Consider the following 20,237-nt stretch of genomic DNA (forward strand, 5'->3'; position numbering starts at 1 on the left):
CGGCCTTGAGCCACACCGCAGAGTCGCCAGTGACAAGGCTATGGCTTGCAACAAGCGGAAGCACATGCTCGAACTCGGCGACCGTCAAGTAGTCGGAGAAGAGAACATGGACGCCCATCTCGGTCTTGGCACCAATGACAACCATGATGCGACTAGTCGGGAGACATGGCCAGAAGCCCGGAGGAAAGCAACCCGAATAGGGATCTTCTTCTTCTCCCCGGCCGGCTCGGACAGCCTGAGACTCGCCCGCATCTTTTTCAGCATACGGTTGCGTGTTGCGGCCCAGGGCGAGTTTTGGTCCACATCCCTGCACAAACGGTCGCGAGGCCTCATGCAAACATTTGGTGCTGCAATGGGACGGTCGGTCGTGTCTGCCCCAAAGCAGATGTCGTCGACGTAGTGCTTTGCCCACGCCGAGTACTCGCCGAGCGCCCTTCGTTCGTCCCAAAACCCAGGGGTTTGCTTCGCGCCCATCGAAGCTCGTAGCATCGAGTACGAAGCTCCGTCGTCAAGCATGACGGACATCAGCTCCGCCTTCTCGGCGTTGACCGGGCATGCCCAGAACGCCGAGCTGATGTCGAGGTAGGTGTAGCACTTGTGGCGACCGAGGCCGAGGAGCACGTCGTTGACGGTCGAGGTCGTCAGTGGCGACGACATGATCAGGCTGGTACCCTGTGCGGCGAAGATCGGATGGACGTCATTTTGGTCCGTCTGCTGCTCTGTCGACGTGTTCATACTCATCACAAACGCTGAAACACACCAAACGAGGCGTTGAACGGTGGGATGGTACTGGGGTTGAGCGCGATGACGTCACCGAGTGCGAAGCAGACATTGACGCGCGATCCGGCGGCGTCGGTCGGCGACAGAACCGTGCACGAGTCGACGACTGCAGTGCCGACCGGAGGCAAGCTGTTGTCCCCAAGCCACAGCGATACTGTGGCGGCGGCGGGCATGTGCGAGACAATCGTCATGTCGGACAGCGGCCGCCCGAGGTTGGCCGTCACATCGAGTACGGTTGTTGTCGTGACCGACGAGGGGAGCGACGACGATGTGTTCGCCCACGAGAGCGTGACCTCACCGCTGCCCAGCGCCATGACGACGCCGGCGCTTGTAACGTCCTGGCCCAACACTGTCCGCTTGCCCCCGCCGGCCGCATCGAAGTGGAACGTCAACTCACCGACGTACCCAACGGCACACCCGTTCAACTTCGACCGGTACGAGTACCCCAATATTGCAAGCTCGGCAGCGAAGAGTGCGGAGACTGGGGCGACCGGGAGAGGCGAGCCGTCTGGCCCAAGCCGCGCCACACACGAGGTGCCAAACGCAAAGCCCAGTGACTCCGGCGCGTTCGAGTCGTTACTACCTTCTGCGGACAGCGACGATACTGCACCATCGGTGACAGCGAGGAAAATCGGGGCTGCGAGCGCGGCGAGCGGCATGGCTGGTAGCGGAAAGCCCGGCCGCCCACCAAACAGCTCAGCCGAAAATGCGCCGGCGAGAAAAACAGACCCGTCGTTGACATACACGCGTGCGACACCAGAATCCATCAGCGTCGCGTTGTTGGCAAACATAAACGCTATGTCGGTCCCGCCGGTCTTCCCTACCTCGACAACTGCGCCCGACCCATCCACACGCCCCGGTGCCTCGACAACAAGCACCGGGACGCCACCAAGCTCAAGCACAAATGGCGAGCCGCCAGTCACAACGTTGTCCACGCTCACCACTCCACCAGAGAACACAAACCGGAGCTCGCGTGGGTCGGCACCTGCAGTGATCACTGCCGTCCGCGGCGCGCCGGGCCATCCCGACTCACACACAATCTTCACTGGGCACGTGAGCCCAGTTATCACGCTCTGCGATCCGAACGTGAGGTGGTGTGTCCCCGGCCCCGACAACACGAGCGTGATCGACGCGGACGACGAGCACGAAGGCACAACAGTGGAAACCACCGCACCAGCCTCGGCACGAGCGGCGACGACGAGGGTCGCGTCTGGGATCGCCGACATGACCGACACGTTCACGCGCGCGCCTGCGCCGGCCGTCACGTCGAGATTCATCACTGGGATGTTGACCACGGCGACATGGTGGGTGCCCGAGACGGTTCCATTCGACGAGATAAGCGTGGCCCGCAGGAGGACGGTGAGCGCCTCGCCGGGAACTGCCGAGAGGGACACATTAGCCCGGTTCTGCGCCATCGCCGTGCTTCCGCGCCCGTCCACACTCACAGCGCCGCCGAGCGCCATAAAGTCGGGGAACAAAAACGTGTTGGCCGTCGACAGCGTCCCGAGCACCCGCACCGTCCTGTCCGTCGGGTTGGACGCCACCGTCAACACCTCAAACGACGGTGGCACCACCATAAGCGTCATCAGTTTTGGTGACACGTTGGCAGCCATAGCGTCAGCGCTTGCCCCACCAAGCACGTCCGACGCGGTGAGCCCTTCCGTCGACAAGTGGATGTGCGGCGCAGCCACAGCCATGGTCATGTTCCGGATTGAACCGGTCACTTGAACTGGCTGCCCGCTGTACACGCCCCAATCGCCACTGACGACCACGTTCGAAAACGGGACCGTCGAAACCGACGTCGAGCACGGAATGCCGCCGACGTTGAGCGGCGCAAACGCAACCGGCGACGAGATTGCGAGCGTGGTGCACGCGCCAGCCCCACCAAACCCTAGCCCCGCCGCCGACAACGGTCTGTATCCAGACGGGCTGAGGTTGAATGCCGTCGACGTTGCATACTCGGCCTGGTTGGCCTCAATTGCCACGTCACCGCGCGGAACCTCGATAAATGGCGGCACAGCGTGCGCTTCAAACGTCGTCGGCACAGGCACAGCACTGCTCGACCCCACCGTGCTCGACACTGCCAGCGGGTGCGCCGTCACCAAGTACGCGCCGGTGACAGAGACCGGACTGAGCCCAGGCTCACCAGCGAGCGCCGCCACGCGTCCAAACGCGTCAGCGTAAACGGACAAGAGCGCCCGGCCCGACGCCGCCGCAGAAACTACGCAGCCGTTGCAACTCCGGCTCGGCCCACTCTCCATCACTGCACCCAAGTTGAGCAGCCCCGATGACGACATGACCGGCGATAGCGGCGGCGGCGCCCACGTCTCCGACCACAGCGTAAACATTTCGTCGACGTTAACAACGTTCCAACAGAGCGTGTGGAACGGACGCCACATGCAGAGCTTGACCCAGATACCGATCCCGCCTTCCAGTTGGAGACTCACCATGAACACCTTCTTGAACTCGCCACCGACGGCGGCAACCAGACGCATGATCTCGCCTTCGGTCACCCACTTACCGTCGTTAACCGTTCCAATTCGCACTTGCCCGACAAGCAGCAGCTCGACCCAGGCTTCAGCCCGGATAAAGTAGACGTCAAACAACAGCCCGCCGCGAATCCCGATCGCGGCCTTGAGCGGGTAGTGAAGCGAGCCGTCCGAGTTTCGCGCCTCAATGGCGACGCCCTCGAGCACGAGGAGCGGCTTGTGGTACTTGACTGCGTCGACGAGGCCGGCCGACGTGAGCACAATGGGACCCGTGTCGATCGACACGGCCCACACCAGCTCGACGTCAACAAATAGAAACGCGTAAATCGGGAACCGCCAACCGACCACACCCATGGCCGCCACCGACGGAATGTCGAGCTGAACAAGCACCACGTCTGGGTTCCCGATTACCAACTCCACGAACAGCTGCCCATAGTTCCCATCCTCGAGCGCCGGAAACGAGAGCGCGACTGAGTCCATCACCTCGAGGCATGCAGCCTTGACCGACGATCCTCCTGGCCCCCAGTTCGTCACCGAGCTGCACACCACACCGTGAAGATCTCCCATTTCAAGTCGTTCTCCCACTCCGCCTTCCGCAACCGGAGTAGCCGTCGACCAGTCAACCGAGAACGGCGTCCCACTTACCATCCCGTTGTCGTCGTTGCACATTCCCTCCATGCCTTCAGTGCCCAGCTTCTTCACAGCCGCCAGGATGTCGACAATCCGGATGTACAGCTCGACAACTGTCACAATGCTCTTCAGGTCGTCGCACGTCCGCGCGTCCGACTCGACAGCATAGCACACGTCGACAAGCAAGTCGAGAATGTCGGTTCGCTGCCCGATAAGAAACTCGGCAATCGGGATGTTCTCCTGCAAGATGTCAAGCCGGTCATTAATTGGCCCAATCCACGCCCCGATCTTGTCAACGACGCCGACGAGGAGCGAGCCGATGTACGAGCCGAGACAAAACTTGAAACCCGTGACCTCGAACGAGTGTGGGACCGTCGTCACAACACCACTCCCCGTTGAAAACCCAAACGTGCTCACAAACGTTCCCACCATCCGCGGGTACTGGTTGAGTACGCGCGGAATGTTCGAGTGCGCCGCTGCCCCAAACGCAACGCCGATGTTGCCCGCACCACCAAGCCCTCCCACAGCCTCCATAGTCAAACTCCACCTACCCGTTGCCGGCGCCCGGAGGACCTCGACCTGCGCCCCAAACCCGGTGTATCGCGGGTCCATCACAATGTCCATAAACCCTGCGCCAAACCGCCCGACTGCTGAACAGCTTTCCGCTGGGTACGGTGGAAGTGCGAGCATGAGCTCGCCTCGTCCCACCACCTCTTCTGGGAACGTCACGCTGATCCCGTGTGTCATCCGCGCGTTGAGGTTGAACGACAACGTAAGGTTAGCCACCAGGTTAATGTTGCAGTCCAGCTCGAGCTCCACTGCAGGCCGCCCGTGCGCAAGCTGATGGGTCACCGACTCGACCAACTGGCGCCGGATCACGTCCACAAACCGGAATGGCCACACGTACTGCTTGTCGTGAACGTTAGGTGGTTCCATGGGAACGAGACCGTACGGCTCGAACACGTCGTTGAGCACAGCCGTGATGATGTCGAGCGCAATCTGGCCGAGCTGATCCAGGTCACCAAGCGTCAGCTTTGCATCGGCCAGCAGCGCATCGAGCTTCGACGAGATGCCCACCTTGAGCAGCTTTTCCACGTCGGCCGACATGAGGTCGTTAAAAAAAGCCGAGATGAGTTCCCACGGTAGCTTGCCCAAAAACGCCACGTCCGCCCCACCCCACACCCCAATGTTGAACAAATCCGAGGTGAGCCCAGCCAAGAACTGCTCGAGCGCTCCAAACAACGCGCCCGGGTCCCGCGCCATCCACTACGAAAAATCTCGACTTGATGATGGCGTTGATGATAGCTTGGACGAGCTCGGCCTTATTGGTGCACAACGGACCAGTCACACTTGTGTCCGGCGCTGCGCCGTTGAGGAAAGCGTGGAGCGACGGGACCGAAACTTCGAGCACACACACGACGTTGGGCGCAGGTTCGAGCGTGCCCTTGATCAGCGCTGCACCGTCAATGGTTACGCGGCCAGCCGGTGGTGCGGTGGTCGAGAGGTCGATCTCAGCTCTCGCCGCCCCACTCCCTCCACCCAGCTTCCCGACTTCAACGATCGAGTTGACCATCGGGAAGTCGAGCGACCCAAACGTGACGTCAAACGTACCTTGCGCGTCAAGCTCAAACGTGACTACCACATGGGACCCAGACGCCAATGCCACAATCACTGGCCCACCCTCACCCAGCCCAGAGATCACCACCTCGAGCTCGATAGACACGCTAACACCAGCTACGAGTGCACCGGCTGTTGAGAGACCCACGCCAATTTTGTCGGAGTCGAACATTGTGACAGGGTTGAGCGCCAGCGTCTCCTTCGAGTCGGCTCGCCACGGATGCGACGTGACCACCGGGATGGTGATCGTATCTGGGGTAGCTCTCCCGCCACCCATGCACGTGGCACCCGGCGCCACGTCGGCCATCACCGAGTTGCACAGCTTGGTCACCGTCATGTGCCCACCAGACGCGCACGTGCTTGCTGCTAGCGCTGCCAGTGCCTTGGACGCCGTCTCGATGATGGGGGCGGCAAAGGACGACGTGATGCCTGGGAGCGGAGTGTGGAGCGAAACCTCGGACTCGAGAGCCTCGCCCACCGCTGCGAGTGTAGCTGAGAACGCCGAGCACAGCGTGGTGTTGTGAACAAGCGCGCTTTCCACCATTGCCACAGTCGAGCTCGGCCCAGTGACCGACGGGCGGAGCGTGGTCGCGCTGGCTACCGCGCCAAACAGGGCAGCGTGCGACACAATGTTGCCGTCGACGCCGGCCTGCAGCTGCACCGTGTCGAGCGGGTCGACGCCGGCCGTGGCAATGTCGAGCTCAACACCAGCTGCAGCAATTGCCGTCACCGACGTGAACGACAATTCCCACATATCATAAAACCGGGCGTTGGACGAGTGCGATCCGCTTGCCGCAGCAGAAGTTGTTGGCCACATCTCAGGCGTCGCTCCCGGCGGAAGCCGCAGCGTCAAAGAGACTGCGGCTGATGTCGACGCGCTCACTCCGTCTGCGCTGAACCCGAGAATCCCGTACGCGCCGGAAGCAGAACCCGCAGACGTCGCTGCCGCTGCCACCATCGAATACGATGTGGCGCCGACGAGCTGGCGGATCCGCGGGATCTCGCGACCGAGCCGCTTCGGGAGACCGGGAATGTAGCGCGGGACATCGACGGCAAGCGAGATCGGGACGGCAAGCGCCCCGCCGTAGAGCGACGGTGGGAGATACGCGGCACCGAGTCCGTACTGGAGCTGCCGACTCGTCCGGTTCGACCACGCTCGCGGCTCGATCACCTTCCACACTGCAGTGGCCGACACGACCCCATCGCTCGTCGCGCCCAACGCGCTTGGCAGCGCGTCGACAACGAGGGCACCAGGCTCGAGGTGAAGCGTAGTGTTGACGACGACGCGTGTCGGCGTTGCGACAGTTGACCTGTTGGCCAGCCGTGGGTACAGGTCGACGACGGCTGTGAGAACGACGGTGGTGTTGGCGGCCGGCACACGTGCCGTATCGATGGAAAGGTGAGCGCCTGCGGCCGCTGCCATTGGCGAAAAAGCGGTCGACACGGTCGTGTTTGACGTCACGCCGGGGCTGCACCCCAGCAGTACGCCGTATGTTGTCGTTGCAGTCACGTTCACGAAAACGTCCACCGGGTCCGTTGCAGGAGCGTCGAGTGTGAGTCGGACAAGCGAGTTGTCGGCGGCAACCGAATTGGCAACAACCGACGGATGGAGGGTGAGCGGGGTGGTGAGCGACGTCTCGAGGTCGAGCGCAATAAACGGGAGCGACGACGGAAAGTACTCGCCGCTGTCGGTCGGCGACGTGCTCGGGATGGGCGCACACGACGCCGTGCTCGACGCCACTCGCGAGACGAGAGGAACGACAGTGGAGCGTGTGGTCGATCCGGAAGCAACAGGCGGTGCAATGAGGGCCGTGAACATGGCCGCCGCGTCGGGAAACGACGACGCTTGCGGGACAACCGCAGACGAGAGAATGATCGGCGTCTTCACAAAGGTACCTTCCGCTGCCGTTCCCGTGCTCCTTATCTCGGCGCGAGCGACAAGCCCTCCAACCGAGGGGGAAAAGGCGATTGAGCCACACGGTGCTGTCGGTGCTCCATGCCCAAAGCCAGCCGCATAATCGGGCGATTGGCGACAGGGTCATCGACGTCGTCCGGTTCGTTGTCCCGTCGGAGCGAAGCGGCGCGGCCTTGCGCTGCTACAGTCCTCTGCCGAATCCACCGCCGGAAAAAAACATTGTGGCAGCCAAGCCTCTCTCTCCAACATGAAGAAAGGGACAAGCATACCCAGCATGGTAACGACACTCATGATTGTGAGCGAAGGGTGTCGTTCGAAGGAGACCCCTGTGTCAGTAGAGGTGCTGACAACAGGGAGCGTAGGTGGTCTGGCTTCCTTGCCTCCCACCGTCATCTGTGCGGTGGGGCCATGGCCGGCGCTCGCCGGCCACCCTCCGCACTCCCGCCCGCACGCCCTTGTCTTTACCCCAGCAGAGACGACAAAGGAGGTGTACAACGAGGTGGTCGGGAAGCTGTGTGTGCTCAATGGCATGGTGGGAAGGGATGAACGCTTCTTGGTCGCAGCCATTGACGACGCTCTTGGATCGTACACGCTCGCTGTGGGCGCCAGCGGCACGTCGCTTGTCGGCTTCGTGCTACCGCCACCAAAAATCGAGAACAACAAGCTGATCGGGACTGCCACAGCGCTGGGTAAGCATGGATGCGGGCTGATGGAATTACCTCTGCCTCCGGCAAAGCGGCAGAAGCCGCTCGTGGAACGCCAACGGGAAGCTGACGACTTGAAGTCCTTTCCACGTATGGTCCTCCATACGGCTGTGGTGCTCGGGGGCGGATTGAGCGAAAGCCAACTTGTCACCGCTGCGCGCGAGGCCCTGGAAGCTGCGGCTCCGCATACGCGTGTGACAACAGCCACACTCTTGAGTGCGCTCGGCTCACTGAGTGCTGTCGTTGTCGTCCGCCGTCCGACTGGGAGGGCGAACGTAGGCTCGATCGCACAGGATGCCATCCTGCGGTGGATGGCATCAGCTGGTCTGTGGCTGAACGATGTAGCCATCGAGAACGTGTGCAAGCGGGTGAACATGGTACCCGGACACCAGTGGACATCTGACGAGCTCAAGCGATGGCGTACTGATTGGGATCAAGCCGGCGAGGCTGAGCGTGTGCGGCAGGAGCTGGATGCTGCGTTTGGCAGACTCGAGACTTCGTTCAACGCGGACTGGACATTTGACACGTTCCCGATTAGCACTGATGGCTTGCTGGACTTCTTGGAAGCCACGCCTACGATGGCTGCCGCGACACTAACCCCGACGGTTGACGTGAGCGAGTTTCTCCGCTGACGCCTTGTCTCTTCCAACTCTCGACGCGGTAGCGCTCTAGGCGAACAGGCGCGTCCATGAACGTGTATGGGAAAGAGCAGGCCACTAAGAAGCATCGACATCAAGAGGTGCTTGTGGGTCTGTCGGAGCCGTGACGGTCTCCGACTCCCTGCCTCCCACTTGCTCACGGTCAAGGAGCGGTAAATGATGCGGCCCGCTGCGTGCCGCACTTCCGATCTCCTTTCAGCACTCAACACCTCCGGACAATCATCCCCCATCAGCCAGGCCGCCACTGATGCTAGCGACGACAGCCACGCCGCGGAATCTGCCCATCATCGCCCTCCGGCACCACACACCGGCCTGCCCGCCGGCCAGCCGCCGGACTATCTGGTCTGGGCCAGTCCACGCCCCTCGCTCCCCGCCACCTCAACCACCACCCAACCCCCTGCCCGACCGTCCAAGGCAGGCATTGTGGCGGACCTTGTCGCGCTCCGTCGTGAGCTAGCTCGCTTCCTCACTAGATAAGGGCTAGGGAGATATCGGTACTGGAGCGGGGCACCGGGATGGGCAACTCGCACTTCGGCAGCAGCGTCGCGTACTTGCTGCTGCTGACTCTTAGCGCAATCAAGGGTAAGTCCTGGTCGTTCATTTCAACCACGTCGAGCGCGACCGTTAATCGCCATGACTACCTGCGGCCAACGAGATAGAGCGCGCGGGAACGACGTTCATGACTCAAGATCTTTATCGCTTCTCCCTCAGGACGCCTGCAGCAGGCCAGCACGCTCGCCCACCGGCTCGTTTGGGCGCCGCATGTACCATACACCTGAAACCGAAAGAACAATACAGGCAGCAACACTTCCGGCAATAATCGCTATCGTGAGTGTGGAAGGGGGTGGAGATGACGCCGACGCAGATTGGGTGGTAGATCCAGAGGATCCTGACGTGGGATCAGTCGTGCCACCGCTTGATCCACTGCCACTCGTGCCGCCGCTCGATGTACCGCTCGAGCTGCTGCTTGAGCCCGATTCGACCTCCACACTTGCCGACCTCACCAGCAAGTCGCAAGTTTCAAAAACGTTCCCGCAGTGGTAGCCAATGGCGACGATAAACGACCCGCCATCCGGTGACCCGATATATCCCGAAGTACAGGACGAAGAAGAACAAGTACCGATCTTGTCGTGAATGTATGAAATGTCATTGCACTGCTCCTGGATGGTCTTGCCAGAGATGACATCAACAACAGCAAATGCAACATTGAAGTCGTCGTTGTCAGTACTGACAACATCAGTTGACGCGACAGCCAAAGCAGAGGGAGAGTTAATCATGCAGCACATCCATGTGGTATCATAGCTGAGGACTTGGAAGGAACCACTGTTGAAGTTGCAGCCGGCTCCCCATGTGCGACTTGTCATCACGTGAGCAGAGGCGCCCCCGAGCTCGTCCGCGCCCGACTGCGACAACGAAAAATGTGAGTCGATAGCAGACATGGTTCACCGGACAGATCCTCCCAACAGATGGCTTACATGCACCGACGCACCTCTGGCGGTGAGTACACAAGCAAATACAACCACAGCTATGACCTGAAGCAAGTGCATGTTATGTTCAAGTGTAATGCGAGTGGAGTGACTTGTGAAAAGATGCGCTGTGCGGCAGGAGCGGGGACGTGGTCCCATCCCAACTTTCACTCGCCTGCGACACCAAGGAGAATGGCGCGTCGCCACATGCACATACTGCTCACAGGCCCACATCGGTATCACCGGCCATTGTCGTTTCAGTAGTTGCTGTAGTAGTCCGTATCGACAGTTGCGAATGCCTTCAATGCTGTACTACTTCGAGCGTGAAATCGGCGCGGTTTTGACTCCGCGACGACTTCCGCTCGAACCCAATGGAGCCTCGTTGCCTGGCAACGAGTCGGAGCGGTAGCAATAGTACTCATTCACCCATGCACAACTTTGCCGAGAAGAGGAAGCAGGGCCTGGACGATAAGGCAGCCGACGCCAGATGTCAACAAAAGATGGTCGTTTGTCAGGCGTGTGGATGTCTATCGGGCTACCAAGATATCATCATCAGCGCGATAGATGTCATCAATAGATGATGTCGATGACGAGATCTTCGTAGGTGCACTCAAAGATGCTGAGGCAATGAAGACCAACTGCAGCAAACACCCGGGTGCCAGAAATGCCCCTTGCAGAGAACGTTGCCGTGGACGGCGAGTTAGAATCGAACGTCGGGGAGTTGAACTGCTGGAAGTAGTTTGTGAGCTTGGATGGATCTGCCCCGTTGCAATCGAAGCCGTTGGAGAAAAAGCCACCAATGACGGTTGCCGACTTGCTGCTGCTAGACAAGCTGATGTTGCCTTGGAAGCTGTTGACGGACTCTGGCAGAGGGCAGCACCAGACCATACCAGCCCGAGGATGGTCCGTTGTGACCGTGCCAAGGTCCATGTAGCACGGGAGGCTAGAGACCGTGGCGACGAACGCAGCGAGAACAAGCAAGGTAATCGTGATAGTCTGCATGCTGAGTATTACGACAGTAGACGTCGCGAAGAGTCTGGAGATAAGTGCAGGTATCTGTGATTTAGCCATCACGACTGCAACAGACTAATTTATCTGTCAACTTCGGCTGCAGCCACAAGCCACAATTCAGGTGCAACTGTCGATTCATACTGCTGCTAGCCTGCTGCAGCACTCGACTCTATCTGACAGGAACGTCGGCGCATTCGTAAGCACATGTGCATCATGTATGCTACAAAGGATCGTGGTGAACTTGCTGTGTGTGACACCTGAGTGGGATGCAGCACGAGAGTTGCCTGCTGACTTATTTGAGCGAGGGCGAGGAGCCCGAGGGTGGCGAGGTGTAGGAAAATGATGATGTTCGCTGTTTTTTCGGCCGTTGCTATTCTCTTTGCGAGGCCGACAACCAGCCAGAGCACGTACTACCGCTTCGCAACGCAGCAGCTCGAGACATCGAGCTGGTTTGCCTTCCCTGACGAGGCGGGCTGTGCTGCTGCGGCAGCTGTAGTTCCGGGTGAATGTGGATTCTCCTGCGCTGGCGGCGTCGGTACTTTCTCTGGCATTAGCGAGTCCGGGAGTGTTGACTATTGCTGGCTGCAACTCCCTCAGGGCTCCAGTTTCAGCAACTTTCAATTTGTTGCCAGCGGCTTAATTCCGGACAACAGTGACTGTACTGATGGCGGTTTCCCTATCTACGACAACACAGGCTGCCTTGTCTCATCCACAAGGGCAGTGGCTAAGGCGTTGTACTCGTCGTATGAAGAATGCGAGCTTGCGGTGGCGTCCATTGAGAAGAACAATCCCGGCACATGCTTGTACTCTTGCATGGGTCAGTTCTTGACTGTGGTTCCATATACCAATGCATGCCGTTTCCCATTCTGGTTCTTCGCTTTCGGGTACACTCCAACGACTGTAGAGTTCCTTCCGCCAACCTGGACGAACATCACCGAGACCTCCAAGCACAAGTAATCGTGTCCATGAGGGTGAAGAAGAGCTGTCATCAACAACCTCATCATACGACGTGTCTGTGCGATCGATGGTGTTGGTGGGGGACTGAGACCTCGTTGTGATCATGGCTACCGTTCCGTGATTGCAGCTCACGGGTGCTCTTCGCTTTCTCGGGCTCAAAGGATAAAGCTCTACGTTTTCCAAAGTACTGACTCGTGTTGGAAGCAGGTCTCAAAGACAAACACACACACACACCTTCCCTTGCAGACGGCTACTGCATGTGCGCGGGCGAAGCAGTGTCGACGTTTACTACCGCAATCGGGCTCAGTCAGCTGTTGATGCCTCGGCTAGCCATCTGAGCCTCTTCAAAGTACCGAATGCCTTGGGACATGGAGCCAGCGCAGCAGAAGCAAGAGCCGTAACCGCCCAGCGGGATGAGGAAGAGCATGACGAGCACAATGGCTACCACGGTCCCGTTGACGCCTGCGGCGAGAATGACGGCTCCGACGATCATGTCCACAACCAGCGTCATGCCAAGGAGAATCCGGAAGATCATGAGCAGCGACCGCGACTGCAAGCCAGCGCCGGCACCTCCGCTGGCCGCCAGTGCCAGATGCCAACCACCGATGACTTGCACAATGGTAGCAAGGGTCTTGAGCTGTGGATCGGCCGCGCACGAGTTGATGTCGGTGTTGCGGAACGAGCTGCAGATCTTGGACGCAATGACGAGAAGGGCAATGGCAAAGGCGACAAGGAAGAACGAGCCCACAAGGATCTTCATCCGGCTGTCCTTGATCTCCTGCTTTCGCCGCACGTCATCCATCGAGGCCGGTGCCCGCAGCAGCGGGGCGGACTCGGCCGCAACGACGGGTCGGCCACCCATCGTCGGACTCGAAGCCGTGGATTCTGGGCCGTGCGGAGCCGGTACCCCAGTCCCCGGATAAGCGTTCCCGTTCGAAGAGGTCGCCGGTGGAGCGGAAACGGTCGATGCGGTGACCGATGGGGTCGTCGTCGCTGTGACTGGTTCGGGAGGCCCGGACAATGGCTCGACGCCACCCATCGTCGCACTCACAGCTGGTGCCCAAACGCTTGAAAGGGCATTTCGGGTCGGAGTGGTCGTCGCCGGTGGAGCGGACGAGGTCGAAGTGGCGACCGATGGTGAGCCAGAAAACGGCGTCGTCGCTGCGACGAGTTCGGGAGGCCTGTGCAATGAAGTTACAGGGGCTTTGGCCAGCACGCTGGCTTTTTCAGCACCTCCAGAAGGTTCCACACGGGTTGCAGACTGGCCAGCAGCAGGTGGCTGATGAACTTCAGCTTGCATGTTGGCGTCAGCAATCACAGCATTCTGTGCGCTCCTGAATTCCTCCCCCCTCCCCCCGGCCTTGCGTGAGTGAGTCACATCTCGCCCTATGATCGTGAGCCTGGTACACCTTGCGACGTCAGCCAAGGCTGCTTCATTGCAGTACTTCATCCTCAGGTCGGCGTCCGCCCAGGAGCATACATATTCTGATGAGAGAGGAGAGTGACAGCTCAATTTCTCATTGTCGAAGTACTGCAGTTGCATAAAATAGGGGTTAGCAATCGATGGCTATCGGGCTGCAAGTCATCAGAAGCAGCTGGCATCTTGGATGCTGAGCTAGGAGGCTATCAACGACGTGTGCTGAGTGGCTTGGAATCGCGACGGATACGTCGCGGAAACAGCCACTAGTACCATTCCCCAGCGGGTACATGCGTAGTCGAGAAACTAGAAACTCTCGAGCTGTCGCTCCGCTTGCTCGACCAGCAAAGCCTCGCGTTAGCCCTCATCATCAGTATCCTCCACGCAACTATCAAGTAGTCAATCACATCTGCGCTGCCAGAAAGTGCCGCGAATAGATGTCTATCGGGCTTTGAAGTGATATCGATGAAATCGCTCTCGGCTGACCGCAATGCGCTGCTTCGATGGCTCTGAGAACTCCCACCATGCTTCACCTGATAGGTAGTTCATCGCTCTTGTGGCAATGCCCGTCAATGATGGCGAACAGGGGCAAGTGTGTGGTGGACCAACTCGTGGCTCAAGGCGTGAACACCAACCCCATCTCGATGACCACCCACTAGCGCGATTAGCTCGAGCTGTCACCATTGAGGCCGGCTTCGATAGATGTCGTCTAGTCGTCACAGCGTAGCACTAGCATCATGATGGGTGCCCTGAGAATGAAATGGGTTGGAGGGGTTCATGGTTGGTATGATAAGCAATGTCACCCTGCCCCGCACAGACTCTGGGACATGTTTATCTCGATGTCAATTGGTGGGGCGGATCATTACGCCCAGAATAGACTTCGAATCGCCAGCTCCCACATACAACTGACCCGGATTGAGCTGGTAGCACTTGGTTGGGCCACCAGTCACCAGGTTGAAGTTGACACCAGCCGTAGTACCACTAGTAGTAATAGTATCGGTTGCCAGGCCAAGGTAGGTCAGCTCACCAGTTTCTGCCACACTGATTAAGACTGTTGAGCCCTTGTAACACCCTACGTACGTCTGTGAACCAGCCTGATTTTCTGGAACCCCATTTTGGGCATTGAGCCCACTTTGGAAGTGATAGATAGTACTGTTCGTATAGTAACCTGCTACCGACTCCTCGAGTTTCACGGACCTCGAGTCAACAACCAATGTGAGACGACGATGCCCTCGGTCTACGTTGGCTGTCCCCTGCACCACCCGGGCCAGCTGTTGCGTTGCCAGCAGCCAATGTCCGTCAGCCCGCATCTCGAGCTCGAGCTCGAGGTCGGTGACCAGCAGCGACGAGGCAGCGAACGACAACGAGTCGAGGCGGAGGACCAGACTGGTGCGGTTACCGGTAAGCTGGATCCCTGAGGTCCGGAGAGGCGCAGCTGCTGGTCATATCTGCAGAGCCAGCTCGGATCGACCGGTACCGTGGACCAGCTCCAGCGGGATGGCCAGCATGCCCATCGTTGCCGCCATCGGCCCGCTCCCGTGGCTCCTCCCCTCCTCGCCGTCGCCCACCAGAATAACAGACGAAGGACTCTGGCATTTGCCATGGCGCATGCCATCTATCCAGCCGCCGGTGACTCGGTGTCGCGACCATCATCATCAGGAAAGTCATCGTGTGGCTGACGCAGCGTTGTGGCGGAGCACACGGACTCCGCCACATTTTTCCGACGCAACCTCCGCAAACACCCGCTCTCGCGACTCCGGACGGGAAAGCTCAGCATCACTCTCTCTTTCTCTGATATCACCATGTCCGCCTCTGCCTTTGAGCTTCCGCCGCTTCCTTACGCTATGGATGCGCTTGCGCCGCACATCTCGCAGGAGACGCTCGAGTATCACTACGGCAAGCATCACCAGGGCTACGTCAACAAGCTGAACAAGCAAATTCCCGGGTCCGAGTACGAGGGCAAGTCGCTGGAGGAGATCGTGACGAGTGCGAGCGGTGGTGTCTTCAACAACGCCGCCCAGGTGTGGAACCACTCGTTCTACTGGCAGTGCCTCAGCCCGAACGGCGGCGGGAAGCCCGTCGATGGGCCCTTTGCTCAGGCTCTCGTCGATGCTTTTGGCTCCATCGACGCCTTTGTCGACGCATACTCTCAGGCCATCGCCACTGTCTTTGGCTCGGGCTGGGCCTGGCTGGTCAAGAATCAGGACGGCAAGCTGGAGATCGTCTGCACCAAGGACGCCGGCTGCCCCATCACTGATGGCCTCATCCCCATCCTCACCTGTGACGTCTGGGAGCACGCGTACTACATCGACTACCGCAACTCGCGTCCCAACTACATCGAGGCCTTCTGGCAGCTCGTCAACTGGGACTTTGCCGCCGCACAGTTTGCTGCATGAGCTCGCCAGACGGCGGCGCCGCACAGACACGCTAGACAAAGACCATGGTCATGGTAAACCTATCCTTCTTGAGCAAGGCGGCGATCAGGTGGCGATCGGGTGGCCTGTGTGGCGGAGGCGGTGGCGGAGCAGCGCCGCGCAAAAAATGAAAGCAACAACTCCGCGCGCCGTACCTCTACCACGCCACACGCCTCACGCCGCATCCTCACCACATCGCCACGGATACCATGTCTCGCAAGCACCAGAACGATAGCCGCATCCCGGTCACAGTTCTTTCTGGCTTCCTCGGAGCCGGCAAGACGACGACACTCAACAAGCTGCTCTCGAACAAGGCCGGTGCCAAGCTGGCGGTCATCGTCAACGACATGTCCGAGGTCAACGTCGACGCCATGCTCGTCAAGCAGAGCAAGGACGAGATGATTGAGCTCTCCAACGGGTGTATCTGCTGCACCCTGCATGGCGATCTCCTCGACTCCATCGCCGCAGTCGTCAAAGAGCGCTCCGTTGACGGCCTCGACGGCATCGTCATCGAGTCCACCGGCATTTCCGAGCCGCTACCGGTGGCGCAGACGCTCTCACTCGACCCTGCCGAGCTTGGCGACGACAGCCTGACCTCGGTTGCTGATCTGGTGTACGTCGATACGATGGTGACTGTGGTGGACGGGCCGGCCTTGCTGGCCCGGCTCGCCGCCGGCGAGGATCTCATCAGCCTGAGCATGGCCGAGAACGACGACGACGATCGGACTGTCGCCGACCTGCTCATCGACCAGATCGAGTTTGCCGACGTCATCCTGGTCAACAAGGCTGACGTCGCCACCAAGGACGAGATCGACACCGTCGTGGCCCTTGTCCGCCGGCTCAACAGGAATGCGCGCGTCATTACCACCATCCACGGCCTCGTCGAGCCTAAGGCCATTTTCGGCACCCGCCGATTCAATCTTGACGTCGCTGAGACCGCGCCTGGCTGGCTCCAGGAGCTTCTTGGTGTCCACACTCCCGAGACGGAGGAGTATGGCATCTCCTCCTTTGTCTATCGCAGCAAGACGCCGTTCAGTACGCAGCGGATGTTCGATCTTGCAGACGCCGACGACACGCCGTTTGGGCAGACCGTCATCCGCGCCAAGGGCTTCCTCTGCTCACTCCTGACGAGATGGCTCTCGGCCCTGAGGCATGGGCTGACATGGCTGATCCGCTTGAGGAGTGGGACGGTGGGCTGTCGCACCGTCCAGCGAGTGGCCGGAAGACCCCATCATGCGCAAGGAGATCAAGAAAAACTGGGATCCGCGCTGGGGCGATCGCGCCACAGAGCTCGTCTGTATCGGCGTCAACATGGACAAGGCGGTCATCACAGAGGCCCTCAATGCATGTCTGCTCACTCCTGACGAGATGGCTCTCGGCCCTGAGGCATGGGCTGACATGGCTGATCCGCTTGAGGAGTGGGACGATGCGACCGAGGCGCATGGCGACAATCACCAGCACTAAAGCTGGATGCCGGCCTGATCCGAGAGAATGACAACGAGATCATGCCCATGATAGGCAGCTCGGACAGAAAGCCAGCATGCTCCTCTCCCCCATCCATCGCCAAACCCATCCATTCCATGGATAATCATATTTTTTCTCGTCCAACTCAATCATCCCCCTCCAAGCACCACACACACGTACAACAACCCCAAACCTCATTCTCACAACATTCATAACCCATCACACTGCCTCTCAACCGAGCCATCAATCTCCTCTGCCATCACTTCCTTTTCCCACCACTTGGCCCATCCATCGTCAGCCCCGGCTCAAAACCATTTCATTGATCGCTCCGCCTCACTCCGCCCGACTTCCCCGCTTCATGTCCCCACGCCCTTGCCGGCAATACTTTGTTTACACTTATCAGTCAAGGCCCTCGACCTCGTCGACCGACTCGTCGAGGATGGCGGTAAAGTGATCCTGCAGCTCGTTGTATTTTGCGGTGACGGCCTCGAGCTTGATGTTCGCCGCAGCGAGCTGCTCCCGCTGAATACGGTTGGTCATCTCGAGAATGTCGTTCTGGGCGCGGATGGCATCGCGTTCGCCGTATGCCTCGTCGCGCGTCTTGACCGTCTCTTCGTGGGCTTTGAGCGCGTCGTGCATCTTCTTGCTGAGCGTGTCGTGATCGCGCTGCGCGTCACGAACCTGTCGCGACGCCTCTTGCAACTGCGTCCGGAGCTCGTCGCGCTCGTCGGCGAGCGCACCCATCTCACTCTGCAGTGCAGTCTCGCGTGCCCGACTTGCCTCGAGCTCGGTGGTGAGCCGGGCGATGGTCTCGTCGCGATCGCGCTGCTCCTCGCTAGCTGCGGCAAGGAGCTCATCACGGGCGGCGAGCTCTGCCTTGAGCGCAGCGAGCTCGGCGGACTCTGCGGGAGCGGGGTCGTCTCGAGATGGCGGCGGCGAGGCCAGTGGCTGCGAGGCGGGTGATGCCGGGCGGAGTGGGGCAAAGCTGAGCGGCGAGACAACGCTGCCCGGTGCAGCGACCGTTTCTGAGCCGAGCAACGGACACGAGTCGGCGAGCTGCTGGGTGGCGACCTCAGCGACAACGACGCTGCGCGGGAGCGAACCCGAAGCCGAGAGCGTCGGTGGCGGGGTGCGTGCCTCCATGGCGGCTTGAAGGACGGCGAGGGTGCCATCGGCAGCTCCGGGCTCACTGGTAGCCCAGGGAAGTGAGCCGACGACATCAACCGGGCGGAGACCCTCAAGGTTGTAGGCGTAGGGCGTGGCGCCAGCACCCAGCAGCGCCCGGACGGCAGCTAGGTTGGAGCCGGCGGCAGCGCGATGCAGCGGCGTATCGCCGGACAGATTTCTCGCCTCGACGTCGAGTGCACGGGTTCGGGGTGGGCTGTCTTCGCGTGTGAGCTTCAGTATGGCGGTGAGGACGTCAGGCGAGGAGGCGACGGCCTTGTGCAGCGGTGTGTCGCCGGCGATGTTCGTGGCGGTCACGTCGGCGCCAACTGCCAGCAGCCAGCGGACACACTCGGCGTGGCCGTGGTAGGCAGCGAGATGAAGCGGAGTCCATCCGGATCCATCCCGTGCGTCAAGCAGCGACCGCGCTGCACGCATGGGCGAGCCGCTCGGTGGGCTCGTCTCCACCGCCACCGGCATCGAGCGCCGGACGGGAGACGCGCCGGTGCCGTCGCCAATGGTCCCGCCTTGGCTCTCAGCACCAGCCTGGGCGTCAGCACCAACCTGGGCATCAGTACCAGCCTGGGCATCAGCACCAGCCTGGGCATCAGCACCAGCCTGGGCGTCAGCACCAGCCTGGGCATCAGCACCAGCCTGGGCGTCAGCACCAGCCTGGGCATCAGCACCAGCCTGGGCATCAGCACCAGCCTGGGCGTCAGCACCAGCCTGGGCATCAGCACCAGCCTGGGCATCAGCACCAGCCTGGGCGTCAGCACCAGCCTGGGCGTCAGCACCAGCCTGGGCATCAGCACCAGCCTGGGCGTCAGCACCAGCCTGGGCATCAGCACCAGCTTGCCCGTCTCCACCGTTTCCTCCGTCTCCACCGTCTCCACCGTCTCCGCCGTCTCCGCCGTCTCCGCCGTCAGCGACCAGTCCATCTGCACCGACCTGTCCGTCTTCAGCGACCTGTCCGTCTTTGGCAACCTGGACCCCCTCTACGACATGTCCGTCCCCAGCAAGCTGTCCCCCTTCAGCGACCTGTACCTCCTCAGCGACCTGTACCCCCTCAGCGACCTGTCCCCCCTCAGCGACCTGTCCCCCAACGCCCCCATGGCCGACCCCCTCCTGACCGACCTCCCCAGCAGGAGCAGGTGGGCGTGGAGGAGGCAGGCCGACGGCATGGGCAAGGGCCACCACATCGCCTGCCGTGGCAGCAGCAAGGACTCGGCTAGTAAGCGAGGGAGATGCCGCTCGCATGGGTGGCTGTAGTGTGTGTCAGGAACAATGGCTTGGGCCTCCCTCCGGTTGGCCTCGGCGGCGGATTGGCGACACGTGCGTGGGGTCAGGCGAGGTGGGAGGGAGAGGGGGGAGGGGGTCGGGGTGGGTGGGGGTGGGTGGGGGAAGGGGGGGTGGGGAAGGGGCGGCTGACAGGCGATGGAATGGTGGGCGCCAGGTTTTTGGGCGGTACGGTATTTTTTTTCTCGGGGAAGGCAAGGGGGGGGGAAGGGCGGGAAGGGGGGAAGGGGGGAAGGGGATGGAGAGGGGAGGGG

At 60.6% G+C, this 20,237-nt stretch overlaps 7 protein-coding genes across 9 annotated transcripts; 2 read left to right on the forward strand and 5 right to left on the reverse strand.

Moving 5' to 3' along the window:
* Positions 1-657, reverse strand: AMSG_10670 (uncharacterized protein; the record flags this gene model as incomplete). The annotated part of the gene is made up of 1 exon (XM_013897804.1): positions 1-657. The coding sequence occupies one exon, from the start codon at positions 655-657 to the stop codon at positions 85-87; it is 573 nt and encodes a 190-aa protein (XP_013753258.1). The 3' UTR covers positions 1-84.
* An 83-nt stretch (positions 658-740) lies between these two features.
* Positions 741-7,514, reverse strand: AMSG_10671 (uncharacterized protein; the record flags this gene model as incomplete). The annotated part of the gene is made up of 3 exons (XM_013897805.1): positions 741-5,165; positions 5,212-7,460; positions 7,496-7,514. The coding sequence occupies 3 exons, from the start codon at positions 7,512-7,514 to the stop codon at positions 741-743; spliced, it is 6,693 nt and encodes a 2,230-aa protein (XP_013753259.1).
* Positions 7,515-10,830: 3,316 nt separating this feature from the next.
* On the reverse strand, positions 10,831-11,262 carry AMSG_10673 (uncharacterized protein; the record flags this gene model as incomplete). Its single annotated transcript, XM_013897806.1, has 2 exons — positions 10,831-11,018; positions 11,151-11,262. 2 exons carry the CDS (start codon positions 11,260-11,262, stop codon positions 10,831-10,833), a joined length of 300 nt encoding a protein of 99 aa, XP_013753260.1.
* A 1,273-nt stretch (positions 11,263-12,535) lies between these two features.
* On the reverse strand, positions 12,536-15,171 carry AMSG_12378 (uncharacterized protein; the record flags this gene model as incomplete). Its single annotated transcript, XM_013897863.1, has 3 exons — positions 12,536-13,060; positions 14,887-15,059; positions 15,123-15,171. 3 exons carry the CDS (start codon positions 15,169-15,171, stop codon positions 12,536-12,538), a joined length of 747 nt encoding a protein of 248 aa, XP_013753317.1.
* A 276-nt stretch (positions 15,172-15,447) lies between these two features.
* Positions 15,448-16,041, forward strand: AMSG_10676 (superoxide dismutase; the record flags this gene model as incomplete). Its single annotated transcript, XM_013897807.1, has 1 exon — positions 15,448-16,041. One exon carries the CDS (start codon positions 15,448-15,450, stop codon positions 16,039-16,041), a length of 594 nt encoding a protein of 197 aa, XP_013753261.1.
* Positions 16,042-16,268: 227 nt separating this feature from the next.
* AMSG_10677 (cobalamin synthesis protein) lies at positions 16,269-17,523 on the forward strand (the record flags this gene model as incomplete). Its single annotated transcript, XM_013897808.1, has 2 exons — positions 16,269-17,249; positions 17,275-17,523. 2 exons carry the CDS (start codon positions 16,269-16,271, stop codon positions 17,521-17,523), a joined length of 1,230 nt encoding a protein of 409 aa, XP_013753262.1.
* A 374-nt stretch (positions 17,524-17,897) lies between these two features.
* AMSG_10678 (A682L protein) lies at positions 17,898-20,042 on the reverse strand (the record flags this gene model as incomplete). Of its 3 annotated transcripts, none has more annotated exons than XM_013897810.1 (3): positions 17,898-19,269; positions 19,522-19,680; positions 19,864-19,944. In XM_013897810.1, the coding sequence occupies 3 exons, from the start codon at positions 19,942-19,944 to the stop codon at positions 17,923-17,925; spliced, it is 1,587 nt and encodes a 528-aa protein (XP_013753264.1). In that variant the 3' UTR covers positions 17,898-17,922. The 3 variants fall into 3 exon arrangements, with proteins under 3 accessions (XP_013753264.1, XP_013753263.1, XP_013753265.1); XM_013897809.1 differs by having other exon boundaries at positions 17,898-19,233; positions 19,504-19,680; XM_013897811.1 differs by having other exon boundaries at positions 17,898-19,680; positions 19,864-20,042.
* Positions 20,043-20,237: the final 195 nt, after the last annotated feature.

The sequence above is a fragment of the Thecamonas trahens genome, assembly GCF_000142905.1.
Source record: "Thecamonas trahens ATCC 50062 unplaced genomic scaffold supercont1.63, whole genome shotgun sequence".
Classification (NCBI taxonomy): domain Eukaryota; order Apusomonadida; family Apusomonadidae; genus Thecamonas; species Thecamonas trahens.